The sequence below is a fragment of the Phaenicophaeus curvirostris genome, chromosome 7, assembly GCF_032191515.1.
Source record: "Phaenicophaeus curvirostris isolate KB17595 chromosome 7, BPBGC_Pcur_1.0, whole genome shotgun sequence".
NCBI classification, from domain to species: Eukaryota; Metazoa; Chordata; class Aves; order Cuculiformes; family Cuculidae; genus Phaenicophaeus; species Phaenicophaeus curvirostris.
Window position 1 is genome coordinate 30,026,221 of NC_091398.1, and position 17,656 is coordinate 30,043,876.

General features: G+C 39.7%; 2 protein-coding genes across 3 annotated transcripts in view; one reads left to right on the plus strand and one right to left on the minus strand.

Annotated features, from left to right (window-relative positions):
- The window catches only part of SLC49A4 (solute carrier family 49 member 4), a 294,424-nt gene that overhangs the window by 194,340 nt on the left and 82,428 nt on the right, over positions 1 to 17,656 (plus strand). The window lies entirely within an intron of this gene.
- Positions 1 to 17,656, minus strand: part of HSPBAP1 (HSPB1 associated protein 1) — a 39,293-nt gene that overhangs the window by 10,746 nt on the left and 10,891 nt on the right. For both annotated transcript variants that reach the window (XM_069861445.1, XM_069861446.1), the window contains exons 2-5: positions 15,136 to 15,321; positions 9,165 to 9,346; positions 5,198 to 5,334; positions 1,765 to 1,936 (exon numbers count right to left, since the gene is read on the minus strand). In XM_069861445.1, coding sequence (XP_069717546.1) covers positions 1,765 to 1,936; positions 5,198 to 5,334; positions 9,165 to 9,346; positions 15,136 to 15,321 — 677 coding nt within the window. The remainder of the gene's footprint in view (positions 1 to 1,764; positions 1,937 to 5,197; positions 5,335 to 9,164; positions 9,347 to 15,135; positions 15,322 to 17,656) is intronic.

A 17,656-nucleotide genomic window follows, 5' to 3' on the forward strand; every position in this document is an offset into this window, starting at 1 on the left:
CCCTCTGGAAAGGACTGGAGATGCTAGCCATTACCACAAAAATAAAGCCGACTATAGTTCTGCAGTAATTGTATTAATTCTGCCTGAAAGCCAGAGCTAAGCATGTATCAAAATTGTTATTATCTAGGGATCCTTGCCCTTGTTAACAATAGAATGACCTAGGAGAACTCCTTCCCTCTTTATCAAAAGGCAGCAATTTCCAGCTACCTGCCCCATAAGCTTCTGGATGCTGGAAAGCACCACCCAAAAGGTGCTGATAAAATGGATGAAGGCAGTACCTCACTGCTCCCTCATTGCCTCTACATTACTTTCTCCCCCAGAAACTCAAACAGTATCCCCTTCATGGCAGCATAGACAACTTGTATTACTGTGCTGGCTCAAGATCTTTATTCCTGGCAAGATTAATTTGTAATTGCTTTAAGTCTAATTAAAATTAAGATCATATTAAAGGTTCACTACCATACTTGATCATTCCAAAGGAGATTATAAATTGAAATAGCATTGAGGATCATGGATAATGCAGTGCTGAATGGATGTAGCATTTTTATCAACAGTAAAAATTTGTTCTTTGTGCTTTAAATTATTGAAGACTGCCACCTTATAGAGTGCAGAATGCAAAACTAATAATTTGCTTTAGGATTATGACTAGAAGCTAATGTAGTGCAAACAATGAAGGTTGATCACAGATTCCCCGTTTGCAACAGTACCAGAAGAAAAGCATGCTCTTCCCAAGTGACAGAGGTCATCCTCTTGCTGTAAAGTACTATCCTGCTCTAGTCTGCCATTCTCACCGGTTCACATGAATGCTCCTCACTCTGCCTCCTCAAAATCAGCTGCATTAGTAAAAACTCATTCTTTATGAAGGCAGCTGGGTTTGCCAGGGCAATGGAACACTCAGACAAGTCACTGAGCTGGTAGGAGAATGGTGAAAAGGCTCTAGAAGCAGCAACTCCACTGTCTTAAGTGGTCAGAGCAATGAACATTGCAAAATTCCTCTGGAAAGGCACAACAGTTTGAGATGCACAGGAGTGCATTACAAGGACGTGCACTGCTGAACAAATGAAAAAGAGTAATTCAGACTCCAAATACACAACACGTTGATTAAATAAAGGAGAACACTATTTACAGCAGGAGACTAGGAATTTAATGTCCTGAGCCCTACTCTCATACTGCTGCTGACTGCCTGTCTCACTATAAGCCAGGCATTTATAAGTGAACTTTCTCAGTAAAACAGGGTTAGTAATACCCTCACATCCTTGTAAAGCACCATGAAACCTCTGGATAGTGTGCGCTCTAAATGCAAGTATCATCATTACAACACTGCTATTAAAGCATCAAGTTGGGGCAGTGTTCCCCAGTGAAGTTATTCCCTATCAAAACACGAGTTCCTCTGCCGGCTCTACACAGTCATTAACCAAATACATTTCACAGAACATACTGGTTTCAGAGTAGACGTGTTGGAGTAGTGTTCAAGAAAGTTTTAAAGCAGAAAAATTGGAGGTGATCGCAAGAACTGTGGTGGAATTGGGCAGCCGATTGAACTAACTCCTTAAATGTTGGTGGGTTTTGTACAAAAAAAGGCTAGTAAAATAACTGTGAGCAACGAAAGTTCCATGCTGAGAGAAATGCATCAAGCCTGAGTGCAGAGTGGAGAGAGAGGAAAGTGCTATAGTCAATTTGTTAACATTTCCTAGCCTTTAATTAGGCAGTTAAATAATTTACCAGAATCCTCAAAGTAATATAAAGCTTATAGGTGAATGATACCTGTCCTGGATTGAGTGTAACGACATGGGCTGTTGCATTCCTAAACTTTGGAAAGCATTTCAGATCAGGGTTGGCAACGTTGACTTTGCTGAATACGCTAGATTCCTCATAAGGGATCCTGGTGGGATAAAGGAAACTGGTGTCATCAGGTGGGAAGAGGTGCCATTTCTTCCTGGAAATAAAGAGAAGATAAAAATGTACTCAGTGCACATCAGTTACAGAAAAGAACTAAAGGCAGTAGCAAGGTTTTCAATAAAACATAATCTGCCTTGCCGTGTGAATCTCCTACACAGTGAGAACACAGGCAGTGCTTACAGGCTGTCTCCTAGAAGTGTTTTTAAAATATTCCACTTTAAATTTTTTTTAACTATAAAGATTTACAGCTTCTCACCAATTCTTTTTAAAGGCCAGATAAAATTTTTTTAAAAAAAGCTTTCCCATCTAGTTCTTCCTTCCTCCCTTTCACAGTGAAACACAAAGCATCTACAGATGCTCAGAGCATTAACAATTGCTCTATAAACCAGGGGAAATAGTTTGCTTAGAGACAATGTACTGTCATTCACTGAACGAATAGCTGCTGTACCCAGGGTTTGTTTTTTTAAAGGGAGGGTACTGTGTGTTTAGAATGGTAACAGAAAAGGGGTATTGATGTAATTTCTGTTTCACAGAATCACCTGTAGTACTTAATTGCCTGTTAGTCCCAAACCCCTCATTCTTAGTAAAACTTGCCTTGATGATCCAATGCCACAGATACGGCAATGGCATAAATAAAATCTAGAGACACCCATACACATAATAATCCTGAAACACCCATGTTTCTTTTGGTGTTATCAGTACCATGTGATGAAAATGTGGCTTGTGTGAGTCACTGGGTTTAAGAACTCACTGGTACCGCTATATGCCCAGATGGAGCAGGGCAGGGTCATTCTGCTCATGAGGGTTCTCAGTTCCAGGTTGTTCTCCATGCACCCAAAGAAGTGGGTCAATGCACACCAGCATGAGGCCAAACAAAGCTGAGACACAGACCTCGTCCTCAGGAGCTTATGTCTGTACTTCACTTATACAGACTAGATCACAGAGAGAAAAAAGGAATACGCCAGAACTGGTGGTGCCGGTTTTATGGGTACTATAAATGAAATATCTTAGCAGGTACATGTGTTATTTTAGAAAAAGAAATTTTATAAGGCAGCACTTTATGTGATGGACGTAACCAGAAATGAATACACAAAAGGAGAATTTATTAGATTTAAGAAGTGCCAGAAAATCAGCACAATAGTGACCCATGCATTAAGCAATGAAAAAGTAAAGGCAGTACTTCACAGGCCAGTTGGACAATTCGAGGAGCCCTCCTCTTTGTTTCAGACTCTAGTAAGATCTTTTCTTTTTGTCCCTTTCCTTGGTACTCACTTCTTGCTTTTTTTGCCTGCTGCTTCTGGTTGTCAGTTCTAAGTCACAGATCTGAAAACGGTAGACAAGCAGCCAAATGGCACAAAACCAGAAGAGACAGGAATAGAAGGATAGCCAGAACTGCAAGGGATCAGCACAGATGGAAGCGCCATCGGCCGTTGACATTTCTCGGTAATTACCAAAGCTACTGCTGGCTGTAGGCACAAAAAGTAGTTCTCTTGAAACCCAAGTGCTATTACAGCTTCATTTTGCCCTCCAAGATAGACTCTCTGAAGGGGGCAGAGAATAACTAGGTTAGGAGGCTCACAAGTTAATCCTGCAGGCTCATGACAAAGCAATATCATGAAGCAAAAAATTAAGAAGCCCAAGGGATGCAAGGAGGAAATTCAAGATAGCAACAAAGGGCTAAGGAGTTGTCCCTGGCTTTCCTGCAAAGGCAAATCTATTTAAGTTTAGCATAAGCTTATATTCTGTTAAAACCCTGTCTAGTTTGTGAGTCTCAAAAGAGAATCTTTCTGCTCTGAAGCAGCACAGGATTCACAAGATTGTGGAAGTTTGCAATCTATTTATAGGTTTTACTCCAAAGAGGAAAACAACTTCGTCTTTTCAGGCCGTGCAAAGGCTTTAGGCTGCTTCTTCCCTGAAAGCAACAAGGATTTTGTTCTGCTTGCTCTGCTAGAGGGGGAGGAAGTGTCTTGGGAAGGCAGGAAAAATTGCTGGGTGATGCTGGAACTTTGGCTTGAGTTCAACACCTGAAAGTAAAAAGGCAGGGCAGCTATCAGGTCTGCTGGATTACTGCACTATTTAGTGCACCCAGTATCTAGGTGGATCCTCAGAAGATATTTTGGGGTGTAAGTCTCATGGTTTTTAATGAGGTTTTTAGCTTCTAAACACACTTAAGTGTCTGGACTTCAATGCATAATGCTTATTGATGTGATCTGAAGCAAAGCGCAGCACCGAGCAGGTTTCCAGAGTGTCTCTGCTCTAAGTTCACCTGAGGATCTCAAAGCTGTTTATAAATACAAATAAAAACCCACCTGAAAGCTAAAGTATCATCTTATCTTATAGATAAGATGATGACATATTCATTTGCCTCAGACCTTAAAGCTAGTCAACCTGTGGCACTGCCCAGCATAGACTCCAGCATGCCTGACTTCCAATCCTGCACTTTAATCACAAGACCACCATGACTTTACTGTTCTATAAAGCGTCAGAGTAATTAATCACATTAAAATCCCACTGGCAAATTATTCCTTCCACTCTATACTATCTAACCTAAAAAATGCATGAAACTTGTTTTGTTACTCTAGCAATAACAGATAACAAAAACCCCTGAGGCCAATATGCAAGGAAAGGGGGAAAAAAAAAGCCCCGAAAAGACAGCATGCAAACAGGCAGAAAGATACAGCAAGAAAGCCACATGCTTCAAAATTAGTCTGGAGCCTGAAGTGTCCCTTTCAACATTGCTCACAGCTGGCTGCTCCCATCCTGATGTTCCCCTTTTAAATTAATTCTAGCAGGCTATTAGAGGCTTTTGCACGGAGACTATTGTAGAAGTCTGAAGTAGTTTATTTCTACTTTGATTCTGGGATTTTTTTTTTAACTCTTTATCTCCTAATCCCTAATTCCTGAATTTATAACTGCGAGGAAGATTAAAATATTTATTCTTGGGCTACATAAAACACAGATCAGAAAAGATCTTCTTTAAACACAAGAAAAAAAAATTGTGTTACCCAGTCAAATTCCAGACTCCTGAGGTTCTACCATTTCCTATAGAACAGTTCTGATGCTCTGCAGTCATTAAAAGCTCAGAAAACTAAAATAATGAGACCCAGAATTAACACTCCAAAACTAACTCTATAGCACTGTATAACTTTTCTCTTTCCTGGAGGTGTTCAAGGCCAGGTTGGATGGGGCTTGAGCAGCTTGATCTGGTGGGAGGTGTCCCTGCCTATGGTAGGGAGGTTGGAATTAGATGATCTTTGAACTCCCTTCCAACTCAAACCATTCTATATACACTTCTTACCTTCCTTGTACTTGCAACACCAAGTTGCAGCCGTAGGAGTCCAAATGGCAGGGAGTGTTTGCTCCTTTGGAACCAATCCACAAGGTGCTCTCTTTTCCACTTCTTCCAGGAAAACCAAAGTCAGACCATCTTATATCCTACAGCAATGAAAAGTTTATTCATGTAAGCTGTTGAACAGATTCACATCCTACTTTCAGGTCTCCAAGTCTCTTGCCTTCGACCTCCACTGCTCAATTGTTCATTAAACACTGCAGCTGTTGCGGCTGTTTCTCCTTGGTGGGGTTCCCACACGTACCCCTTTCTCCAAAATTGTCCTCTCTGGTAGCATTTCTTCCGCTGATTTTCTTGTTTTTATGTCTGACCACACAGCCTCCCAGGTCTCTGTCTCCAGTTCTCACTTCAGTCTGTCAACTTACCCCCTTCGCTGCCCGGCCACGTGTGACTTCTTTTCAAACAGTCTTTTTTACTTTTTTTCTACTCTTAACCATTCACTCAAGCTCAGAATTGCTTTTAGAAAAATGTGATATATGGCATTTAAAAAAAGAATTGAAGGGAAGGAAAAAAAATCCCTATTCCCTTTTCAAACCAATTTGATAATACATGTGGCACGTTTGTGCTCTCCTTGCTCCTGTCTCAGGTTTCTCCATGTATTCTGGAAATACAGACTTTAGCCCACTGGTATGACTTTAACCCCATGGTACACTGGGTTTTCTAAGTTCTTTATTTTTTAATGGACACGTTCTTCTCCTGCCTTTGCAATTGCAGAGGCAGTGAACTTAAACAACTCAATTACACGTCGAGAAAGGGCAGAACAGGTATGCATCTGTTATGAACATGTTTCTGGAGCTTGCTGGTCCATTGATCCTCCCACAACCAATCCTTTGCGGATGACAGCTGTGGAAGAAGGGACGGTGAGGTATTTTTCAGATAGTTCAAGGGCTTTGCAGGACAGTTCTTTACAGCTTGGATAAAGCTTTCCGATCTTTCTATTGCTCACCCTGCCACCTGCATGGCCCGATCATTTGTTTATTGGAAAGCATTTGAATTATACTGGCCATAGATTCTGGTGCCTTTTGGCTGGAGCCCCAGACTGAGCCTTAGGAAACAGATTCAATTCCTGACTTCCTGATGGTCTCAGGCAAATCGCTTCATCTCTGAGTTTTATTTTTCCCATCTTGAAAAGGAAGATAATGGTATTTGTTCCGTTTCAGTAAAGCACTTTGGGGTCATTCACATCACCTAACTTTAGGAACCTAATTTAAGCTTGGCTCCTGCTGCTTTCAAAGCACTCTCAATCACCCCTTGGAAAAGCCTCTTTCTTTCCACTGTCTATAAAGAGAAAATAGGAGTCTAGCCTACTAATTTAAGTATGTAAGCTTACTGCTTGCAGACAGGTGGATGACTATCCTTTTATAAGATCTATGGATGAGGAAAACTACTGCTAGACATTATTATAAGGATGACTTCACCATGACTCTGTATCAGGAAACCCTCAGAATGAGCGATAGCCTTCCCAAAAATAAGGTGTTGCTAAAGATTTTGAATTTCAGAGTTATTGATTTTAAAGATATTGTTTGAAAAAAAATGCAGAAGTGTAATATAAACATTTGTCAAAGGCAGCAAAAAATCAAAAAGAAAAAGTCGTTCCTATAGATTTCAGCAGCCATAAAATTTAAAATCCAATACAACTATTTCAGTGATAAAGTTAAGTGTAACACCATTTCTACACTTTAATCTCACACCTAAATAGTTTTTGTATTTTGTTACAATTTAAGTGGAAAGAAAGCACACATAATCAATATTGGATTTAAAAGAACTTTTTGAAAATATTGCAGCAGTAGTAAATAGTTGAAGCAATTATGGGTAAAATAGTTTTTAACCAATGAACTGAAAAGGAAGTGGTAGGATTACTGAAATCTTGTCACAGTGGCTTCCTTTTCTACAATAAAAAGCCACAGTAAGAAAAAAATGCACTAAAAGGTGTTCCAACCATAACAGATGGCACATTACTTGTGAATTATATTTATTTCATTTGCTGCTTATAATGAAGTTAATCTGTACCCGTATGTCACTTTAAAAGGTCTCATTTCTATTTAAACTTTGTGCATATATCTTGCTTCTGATTTATATCTCAAATTCTGTAATGAAATATCAACTGAACAAAAAATGTAAGATGCTAGATACTACTCATAGATTAGAATAATGGAATCATTACCTTAGCACACACGACTGTAAATGATAAACAGTGCAATCTAAATTTCAAACAACTTCTAAATGGCCCTATTAATCACTATAAATAACAGTGCAGTTGGCCTTCTTTCCCCCTTGAAATCACCTTACGTAAATCTAAATAAAATCTAAAAAGAAAAAAGAGGTTATCATCAAGTTCACACAAGATTGGAAGAGAATTTCTATGAAGAACTCTTTTTGGCTGGTATAAATTGTGTAGCAGCATTTCAAATGCCATGTGAGTCTGGAACTGATGGATGCATTTCACTCCCATGCCTGTGAAACCGGCAGATGACACACATCATATTTGCTTGCATAACACCATTGATTTTTTTCCTTCTCAGATTCTGCTTTTAAAAAAATCCATGGCATAACCATTGCATGTGTCTGCTCTAAAACTGCAGTACAATCTGTTGCTTGTTATAAGCCGGGTGATGAGGTTGTGGCATCACACCTGTACAGAAATGCAACTCCTGGAGCCTCAGTTTTGTTCTTGAATGGGGGCAAGGGAAAGAAGGAGATATGAAAACGATTGTTTCCTTCCAGTGTGTTTTTATTGACCAAAAGGAGCACCAGGCTATTCAGGTCTTCCAAGCTGCCATAATCCACAAGAAAATGCTGGCTGTTGGGTCAGACAGAGAGAAGACCAAGGTAGCATCACAGATAGATGAAGTCACTCAAAGATTCGAAGAAGTCTGAAACATCCCTGGAGCTCCTAAATTAGTTCAAAAACATGACCCAGTATCAGAGCCGTGCTGTCCAAGTTTATGTGATCCTGGCTGTGTTTCAGTGTGCTTAGGAAGGGAGGGGAGAAAGAAAGGTAATGTGGTCTCTGTGCCCAGACCTTACCTTCTGATCCACAGAACAATAGCAAAGGAGATGGTCTGAAAACAGACTGTGCACTGAAAAGTACTGATTTTACTGCTATAAAATAATATAATATATATTAGAAGCATGGAAAATGCTTTCTGAGGAAATAATTAATTTGAGGGGACCTATCAGTTTGTACTCTCTGTCATCCCAGCAATATGTGTTTCCATAGAATCATGATTCCATCTTCACATTTGAAAGTCTAGAAATTAATAAGGCTTCATTTACTACTCTTTCTTTATACCTTTTTATAAAATACACCTTTTGTATGGCTATCCTAAATTTTGCCCTCTTACAATTTGCAAGAAGTAGCAGGAATGTAGATGAACCAATACATTGAATTGAAATTAGCAGAGAGACATGGGGGAAGTACAATAAAATAGTCCAGGTAGGTGGTCCAATACCTGCATTTGGATAATATACTTCCAGGGACAGATGACTTCATTTATTTTACTGCCTCCATAGGCAATCAAGGTATAATAATCCCGCAGACTCATAACCTTTCCTCCTCACAAACAGTTAATCTAAATACATTAAGGGAGGGAAGGAACCGTGCTACTTGAGAAAATGAGCCACAAGACAAAACACAGAGCAAAGCCAGGTTGCAGCCCTATTGCTATAAGTGAATCCATGACATCAAATCCTCTCTCCTGAGTGGAGCTATTAAATTGGGTACTATTTGGCTGCAAGGTGGATCTTCAGGAGCAGCAGGGTCTCAAGTTTGCAACAAGCCTACCTAAAAACCCATAGCTTTTACTTTGGAATTTTGAAGTAAATAGGCAAAGGAGAGGAGAAGGCTTCAGAAGAGGTTTCAGAAGCTACACTAGATAATTTTTAGTGATTAAACTAGGAAGAGACACTATCTTACCTGGAAAACTTCTGGCTTGTCTTCAAATATCCTGGCAATGTATTTGTAGTCAGCGTAAGCCCAGTATTTGGAGTACTCATAACAACTGAATGGTCCAGAGAGGCAAGGCTGCCCACAACTCCATGCCAAAAACTCTTCAAGCGTAGCCTTCACATAGCTACAGCTGGTTTCAAACTGGGGGGCTAGAACAAAAGAAAATCCAAATATTACATGAACACTGAGCACAGAACCAGTGAAAATAAGAAGTAGCTTCTCTCTCAGCTCTAGTTAAATGCAATATGAGATATGAAGCGAGACGAGGTGGCTTGGCTCTGGTCGATAAAATGGTTCTCATCACCTAACTCATAATTAAAGTCTGAGACTATTTCATTAAGTGAACAGCTGCTAACTTGAACTTGCAGTGCGGTAAAATCACACCAATAGTTACTGTTGTTCCCATGCAAGGAACCCTTCAGCACAGTAGGGTTTAAGGGATGGGTGGATGAGGTGCTGAGGGGCATGGTTTAGTATTTGATAGGATGGTTGGACTCGATGATCTGATGGGTCTTTTCCAACCTGGTGATTCTAGAACAACTGAGCGCCCCTTCTTTGCTTCATCTACCTTCTTAAGTTGAGCTGCACACAAATACTTGCATGTCCTTTATTTTGCTTCTGCAGATTTATGTAGATGGACATGTTCATCTTCTCTTTTCCGTAAAGCAATAACCAGATCAGCACAGTAATGCATAGGAAGCAAATCATGGAACCACATGCATGCCACTGATCCATCTAAAATGCTGCGTGTCCTTATTTTTCATTTGGGACTGACAAAAGCATATTGTGGCATTCCTTGGCAGACATAAAAGTATTTACCAGCAATGTTTTGCTCCCGTCATGCTTTGGTCAGGCTGACTGATAAAGCCTTTCAGCTCAAGGTCAGGTCACTTGGAAGGCCTACAAGATAACCCACATCACAGCATGCTTTACTTCTGGTTAATCAGAAATCTTTTATTTCCCACAGCCACTAATTGTACCAGCTTTAAAGAAGCATATCCAATGTTAAAAAAAAAATAAAAAAATCACTCACTTTACTATAACTGCTACTGGGAAAAAATTACTGCAGCCTGCATGAATGACAATGATAGAGCTGCAATTTAACCTTCTGTAACTTGCATAGAGCTGCTCAGAAATGGGATCCTTTCACTGTTGTACAGCAGCAGCCACTCTTCGTTCTTCACTGCTCTCATTTTGTTATCACGCCAATTCCCACAGAATCTCATACATTTGTTCTTCCTCCCTTTGGGCTGGAGTACAGCATTTACAAACCTTTATCACTGTCATTTTACCATTTTCCATTGTAGAAATCGAGGTAGTGGTTTTCCTTCCCTCGCTATCAAATTCATTAACTTAAAATGTCAGATAAGTCCCACTGTTCAGCAATCCATAACCTGGGTCTGTGCAGAAAGGCTCCCTACCTAAGAACTGTATACAAGACACATAAATCACCCCCAATGACGAAAACCCCCGATATCTGATTCCCCCTCTGTGTTTCAGTCCAATGCCGTCTCTTGATACCCAGTCATTATTGTAATGCACATCATTTTACTAAAAGATGGTCTGATGGAAAAAATTAGATAAAATATACAAGCACTACTGAAAGTGGCTCAGTATCTGTATTACTTTGATGAGAGAGAACAAAGAGTGCTCAGGACACTGCTTGTTTTCCAAGATAACTCAGGAGCAAGTGTTTCAAAGGTAAGAAATAAGCTATATCTACCCCACAGTGCATTTATTTCACTCTGAGTTTCACTAAAAAAATCCAACTATGAAATTTTTCTAGGATCCAGTGTCCTCAGAGCAGGGTGCTTGGTTTAATTTGTATCTTGTTCAGTACCAAGGTGTGGGTGCTTGTGGAAAAAAAAATAGTAATAAAAAAATGTATTCAGGCCATCTAGACAGACTGCTTAGATGGATGCTTAGATTAGACATCAGTAGAAGTTTCTTCACTGAAAGGATTCTCAGGCACTGGCAGAGGTTGCCCAGGGGAGTGGTTGAGTCACCATCCCTGGAGGTATTTAAAAGATGGGTAGCTGAGCTACTCAGGGATCTGGTTTAGTAGTGGATGGTTAAGAGTTGGATTCAATGATCTCAAAGATCTTTTCCAACCAAACGATTCTGTGATTCTATGATTTGTAGGCTGCAACTACGGTAAAAATGTTAGCAATGGGCAGTATAAAGCAAGAACAGTATTAAACAGTTTGCAAATAATGATTAAAAGCTGAAGTTATTTCCTAATTAATAAATTGTAGATTAAGCCATGCAAGTCTGAAGTAAGCTACCAGTGCTGCCCGATGACATGGTATCTGAAGGCACGACAGTCCTCTTCTCTCTGACCTAATGCCACAAAATGAAATCAGAGGGAGGGAGAGAGTGAAGAAGTGCCTTTTGGAGGAACCAGCTCCCCTTCTTAGTTAAGGTCTGGTCCTGACAGGTACCTAATTCTGTTCTACCTAGAAAGACAGGGTTTGTAATGTCCAGAAAGGGAAACGTAGGAAAAAAAAAAAGGATAACAGCCTTAGAAAATACCCTAAAACTTCAGTAAGAATGCAAGTAAATGTCTCCTCTATTTCTTCAAACTTAAAAGAAAAGCAAATGTCTAATCCCAGCTGCTGGGGAATTAAAATTATTTAAATTAATAATCCAAGCAAGGAATAACCATTTAATACTGTAACAAAGCACAGCCACCGTCACAAACCAAAAAACTGGCCATCCACATCCAATTCCAACAACCACCTCACATCTCAGCTTTCTGTGACATTTACTCAGTATTTGGTATTTGTACTATGTGTTCAGCCTCCTATTCAGCTACTGAGCCTATAGTCACCTTTGCACTCCCTCTCTATATCAAATCTCAAAGGTTTGAATTCTTTCACTGTCCTTAGTGGTAAAATTTCTTGGGCAGATGTCCAAGTTGCAGACCTTTTCTATCCAGCTGTGTATCTGACAGCATCAGTTCTACCCAACATCTCTAAGAGAAATTTCCTCCAGAGATCTTGTGACTCATAACTGATCAGCACGACAACCTCTTGCTCTCTTCAGTTTCTTCACAGTAAACTCATTGTTTATTCATTTTACTACACAACCAGAGAAAATGGTCAAAATAAGAAATGTCTGCATACAGAAATGTTAGCTTTGCTAAGTGTTCTTCTTCCTCTGTAACTGCTGGTGTGCTACAGGTAGCCAAGATAGATGGGCTACAATGCTGGCATTTTCCCTATCAGAAACTCAGCTTTGGTAGCTGCTCCCTTCATCCCACCTCAGAAAAATAAATCTTTTAGCATGGTTGGAACTAGATGGGTAGGGATTTCATGATGAGTAACGCCTTCACTGTTCTTGTAATGAATACTAGTACTCTTTCTGGAGGTATCTTATCTCTGTCAACACTTAATCCTCTGATTGTATTTCCCCCCCCTTATGTATCCATACTGTTTAACTTGTGTAACTGGACAAAACGCTATCAAACACATAAATTTAAGCAGGTACAAATAATTCACAAAATGCCAGCTCCCATGATTGCCATGGTTTCAAATGTGCCTTCCACATCCATACACCTCAGGAAGTTCCAAACAAGCAAGAAAAGCAAATGAGAAAATCCAAACAACTTCCACTACATTGCCCCATTTGCAGTTCTCACTTTTTTATATTAAGGAATCTTCAGTTTGGGAATCCCCACTCAGGCTTTAAATGTGACACTAAAGAAAGATAAGAACTTGTCATAGTAAGAGGTCTCAAATAATTTAGGATCTTCCAGGTGAACCTTGTGGCTTTAATAATCTCAGAAACTCCGAAACAATAATTTCAGAGTGACACCAGCAAGCAGAAGTTCTTCTTGCATATATGTTTCCAGTTCGGTGGCAGAAGTGGTGCCTTCTAGTCTTAAGGCAATGAATCAGTTGTAAACAAGGAAGGAATATCCAGAGAGATCAATACAATTTTAGTTTTATTTTCCTATTACTTTCTCTAACCACATCACTGTTTCCATTTCACCTGGAAATGCCAGCATGAACTATGACAAGAGAGGCCCTAGCTGAAAAACAATGTTAAGCACACGTGTGATATCAACAATCTCCCAAATGACAGTGGCACACAAAATGTATTGCATTATTTCAGACTCAGATGGCTTGACTAATGGCCTCACTGATATTTCCTTACAATGCAAATTTTTTATAGCATCACAAGTCTCATTCGGTTACAATATAACCCCTGAAGGCCCTACCAATATTCTTGAAGACATTTCTAGCTCACATTAGCATATAATGGAGGTTTCCTGTAGACAAACTCATCGCTGCCTAGGGACCGATGCCTTCAGGAAAAAGCAAAACACAGATAGATGCAACTTCCAATTTACAAATTCCAATTTTTAAATCTACTCTATACCCCTACTGACTACAAGTTATTGTCATGATGACTCTTACCTACTTAGCTGGTAATATCAATCCACCACTTAGCTATATAACACTCCATCAATCCCATCAGAAGCCTTTCCAGTTGGAATATCTATCTGGCACTCAAAATGTATGGAGACTAGGATCAAACCCACCCTTTTTCCTGGTAAACCTTGCATATTACAACTGAGATATATTAACAAGGTACCAAGGAAAATGGCATATATATGCAGCTTCTTCTTTATTGGCAATGGGATGCTTTCTATGTGTAGTGCAAGAACTGGGTGGTACCTCATCAAACTATAGAGATGTGGCTGCGAAGATGTCTACCAATACATTAATCCTACACCTCAGTTACTCCATCTGTAAAAAAGGAATAAATAACATCTGTTTTCCCAAGAACAGCATAGGAATCATCAATCCATGCTGGTAAAATGATTTGAAAGCCTAAAATGCCAAGCGTTTTCCCTCTAACACTTCTGTTTCATCACTTCTCCTGCAAAAACTGAATATGAAATAATATGGTCAGGATGCTGTGAAGAAAGCAAATTTCACACAGTGTTGTTGAGTAAGATAACATGATGTAATCCTACCACTTCCACAGGAACAGGCTGACCCTCATCTGGAGTCTTTGCGCAGACTGTATATTCCAAGAAAGAGGTGGTCCAACTGAAGGTTGGAAGAGTTCAGAAAGAATAGACAGGTGAGGTCTAAAAAACTATGACTTATACTGAATATTCTTTAAGAATTCTTTAAGTGTTTTTCAGGCCTAGGAAACAAAAAGACTGAATGGAGATATTTCAGGCAAAAGGGGAAAAGTACATAGCAAAACGTGGCTAGCAGATTGCCACCTTGGAGTATGCTTCGTCTGTCTTCCCTCCCTTGTATGGAACTGCCCATGGACAGACCATGACTGTATGGCTACAGACAGAAATGGAGTTGTAGTATTTAAAATCAAGTGCAAAAATTGTCTTTCTGCCATGGCTTGCTCCTACATGTCTGAGTGAACTTGGAGGGTTAGAGATTAAATTATTGTACTGCTGTCAAGTGATTTTCTTAATGCTTTACACTTCTAAAGCATCTTTCATCATGAGACCTTAAAGAATTGAAAAACACCACAGTCTTATAAAACCTATGGGAGGAATGTTAGAATTATCACCATTCTACATATCAAAACCCCAAGACAGACCTAGGCTAATTCTTTAACGCACTCAGGGTCATGGATATGGAAGCTCAGCTCACATGAACACCTGAATAATGTTAAGATCAGGACCAAACAGACACAAGACAAAGCAAGGAAAGAAAACTGATATGCCTGCTTCTTATACATTAGTGTTACCCATCCAACTAGTGTTACCTTCCTACTAAGAATAAACATAAAAGAAAGAGAAAAGAGAGTTCCACTGTTGGCCAAATCCAATGTCCTAAAATAAGGCCTGCAGTGAGAAGCAATACATTAGAGAGAGAACAGTGATAATGGAAAGGCAGTGAATTGCACCACCTAAAAAAGAGCTGTGACGTGTAACGCCTGTCCATGCCAGTCTCACCTAAATCCACCGTCTTCAGACCCAGCCTAAACTGGATTGTCTTTCCATCCAACAGCGCAGAAAGGTATTTTACATTCCAGTTCAGGGCCGGCCAGTCGCCAACCATGCTACAGAAGACTGCAGGTTCTTGCAGAGACATCACAATTTCCTTGGCTTTCTCAGGAGCAAATGGCTTGACACCTTCACCTATGTAAAGAAAATAAAACCAAAAAAAGGGCTGTAGAGAGATAATTTATGACACATGAAGTGTTAGCTATCATAAGAAACATTAAGAAGTAACACCTCTTTTGTTTATGGTTGATTTTTTATTACGTTTGTAGATATTTTTAAAGTCAAACCTCTACTGCAAACAATGAAAGAACATTCCTACAGTAAATTAAAGTTTAAAGCAGTGTATTGCACTCAAACTGTTAAAAAAAAAAATAGGCATGTGCTTGTAGCTTAGGCATAAAGCACTGTAGCCAAACTGTTTAGAATTAGGCTAACAATAAAAAAACCTTATGAGTAATGGCCAGAGTTTAGAGAACATAAATTTTATGAGTAACAGTCTTTCTGCATGGGATTCTTTCCAAGGAGTGCAGAGCATTGTCAGAGATGGCAAACCAGGTTCCCACACATTTGATTTAATCCAAGAAATGGCAACGTAACCAACCCAGCAGGTATTTATAAAGTGTTTTAGAATTTGTTTTCATATACAGAATTTTAGAAAAAAGAAATGTTGCCAACTGAGGAGCTAAACTAATCCAAGATTTCCACTTACTCCTTTGCTGTTTAGAGATTTATATGCCCCACTGAAACTGTCAAGCTGAAATGCTAGCAACCTTGAATAAACTCAGCACTTTCAGAACAACTTTTCTTTAGGGAGAGATTGACAAGGAAAAGCTGATTTTTATAAAAAATAACATAGCAGCTCCATAGAGCTGGAGCAGTGGACTACAATTCTAGATCATAAAAAAACCCCATTCATTATTGCAACCTCTATTAAAGTTAACTTATCCAGAATCTGTATCTGTATAACATCTAAGATTTAACATAATGAATCAATAACTCCTAGCAGGTCAGTTAAAACAAACAAACCAATTCAATCACCCTATTTAGGGGTCAAATTAGGGTTTGGCATACATGATGAAGACAAGAAAATTCACTTCACTGCTGAATACTAATTTTGCCGCTCACTCCTCCTTCTGTGTAGGTGGTGGGATGGGTAGTAGAGAACAAGCATCTCCCACATAGAACAGCCAGCCCTGTGCTGCCAGCTAGGGAAGCACAGAAGATGACCCACCAGGAACAAGGTCACTGAAGGAGGTTCTTCAGTATCGTTTCAAATATAACAGTTTAAAATAAATAGATGAATGCTGAAAAATGAATGGCTGGAATAAAAGGAGCCCTGTGAACGTTGCACGCTGCGTCTCTTTGGTAAATTTTGTGAGTCCCCCTTTTCCTGTCAGAGTTTATACTCCAGCATAGCTGTACTTTTTAGATTTCTAAAGCTGCTGTCTTCACACAGATTCAGTGGGAGGTATAAGGGCTGGGGTTTCCTACAGTTGCGAGGTCCCTGCTCACATGAACCTCCAGGTTAATTGAATGTCTCTCTCCTTTCACTCATGAAAACTCCCATCCTGAAGCTTTAAATCTAAAGACCTCCCATATTTTATCTTCACAGAACATTATTTTTTAAAATGGTTTCCCTTTCTTAAGGCAGATGACAGGAAGGAGTTTGGATTTTGGGTTGTTTTCCATGTTCCCTCTCCTATGCAGAGCAGAACTTGACAGTTCAGTGTTGCTGTGACACAGAGATGTCTATGACACTTGGCCTTCAGTCTCACACACCAGTAACTTGCACAACCAGGACAGAAGGAGGCCTCACGGGGACCATATGTCTCACCATATGGTCTGCACTACCCCCAGAAGGACTCTCTGAGGGTTTCTGTGTAGTAGGTTAGTATAACCAGAGGGAGCAAGTCCAGAGAAGGTAGAAGGACCATCTGCAGAAATGACACGTCCTGGTGCAGCTACCAGGAGCTGGCTGCAGGCGTGCTAAGAAGCTTAACTTTAGCATGGTTTTAGCAGTGATGCTATTCAAAGACCAAGGCAAGACTCATTCCAGACCTGAACATTCTCAGGGAGATTTGTAAAATAACTTCTGTCCTTAACCAGCGTGACCGTCATGTCGTACAGAGGCAGCTTTCACAATGCAGGAGCTGGCTCGCTTTACGTTCTTTTCAGATTTTCCAACTCATACAAATGAAATTATTCCTGCTTAAGCTGTTTATCACCATATGGGTGTCTTTTTGACTACTCAACTGTTTTCATTTTAAGGGTAGTACAATTAATTACTTTACAGGATGTAAATCCAAAGAAATACAAGAAGTGGGTTCACTTTTGGGGAGAATTTTGTAAAGCTGAGTCTTACTGCAAAAGCTTCAGGTTCATCCTGTAACTTCAGTCAACAGCTGGGATGTGCTACCAAGTTGGAAATTTCACTGGAAGAGATAGGAAGGCTCATTGAAGCCAGCTGTTG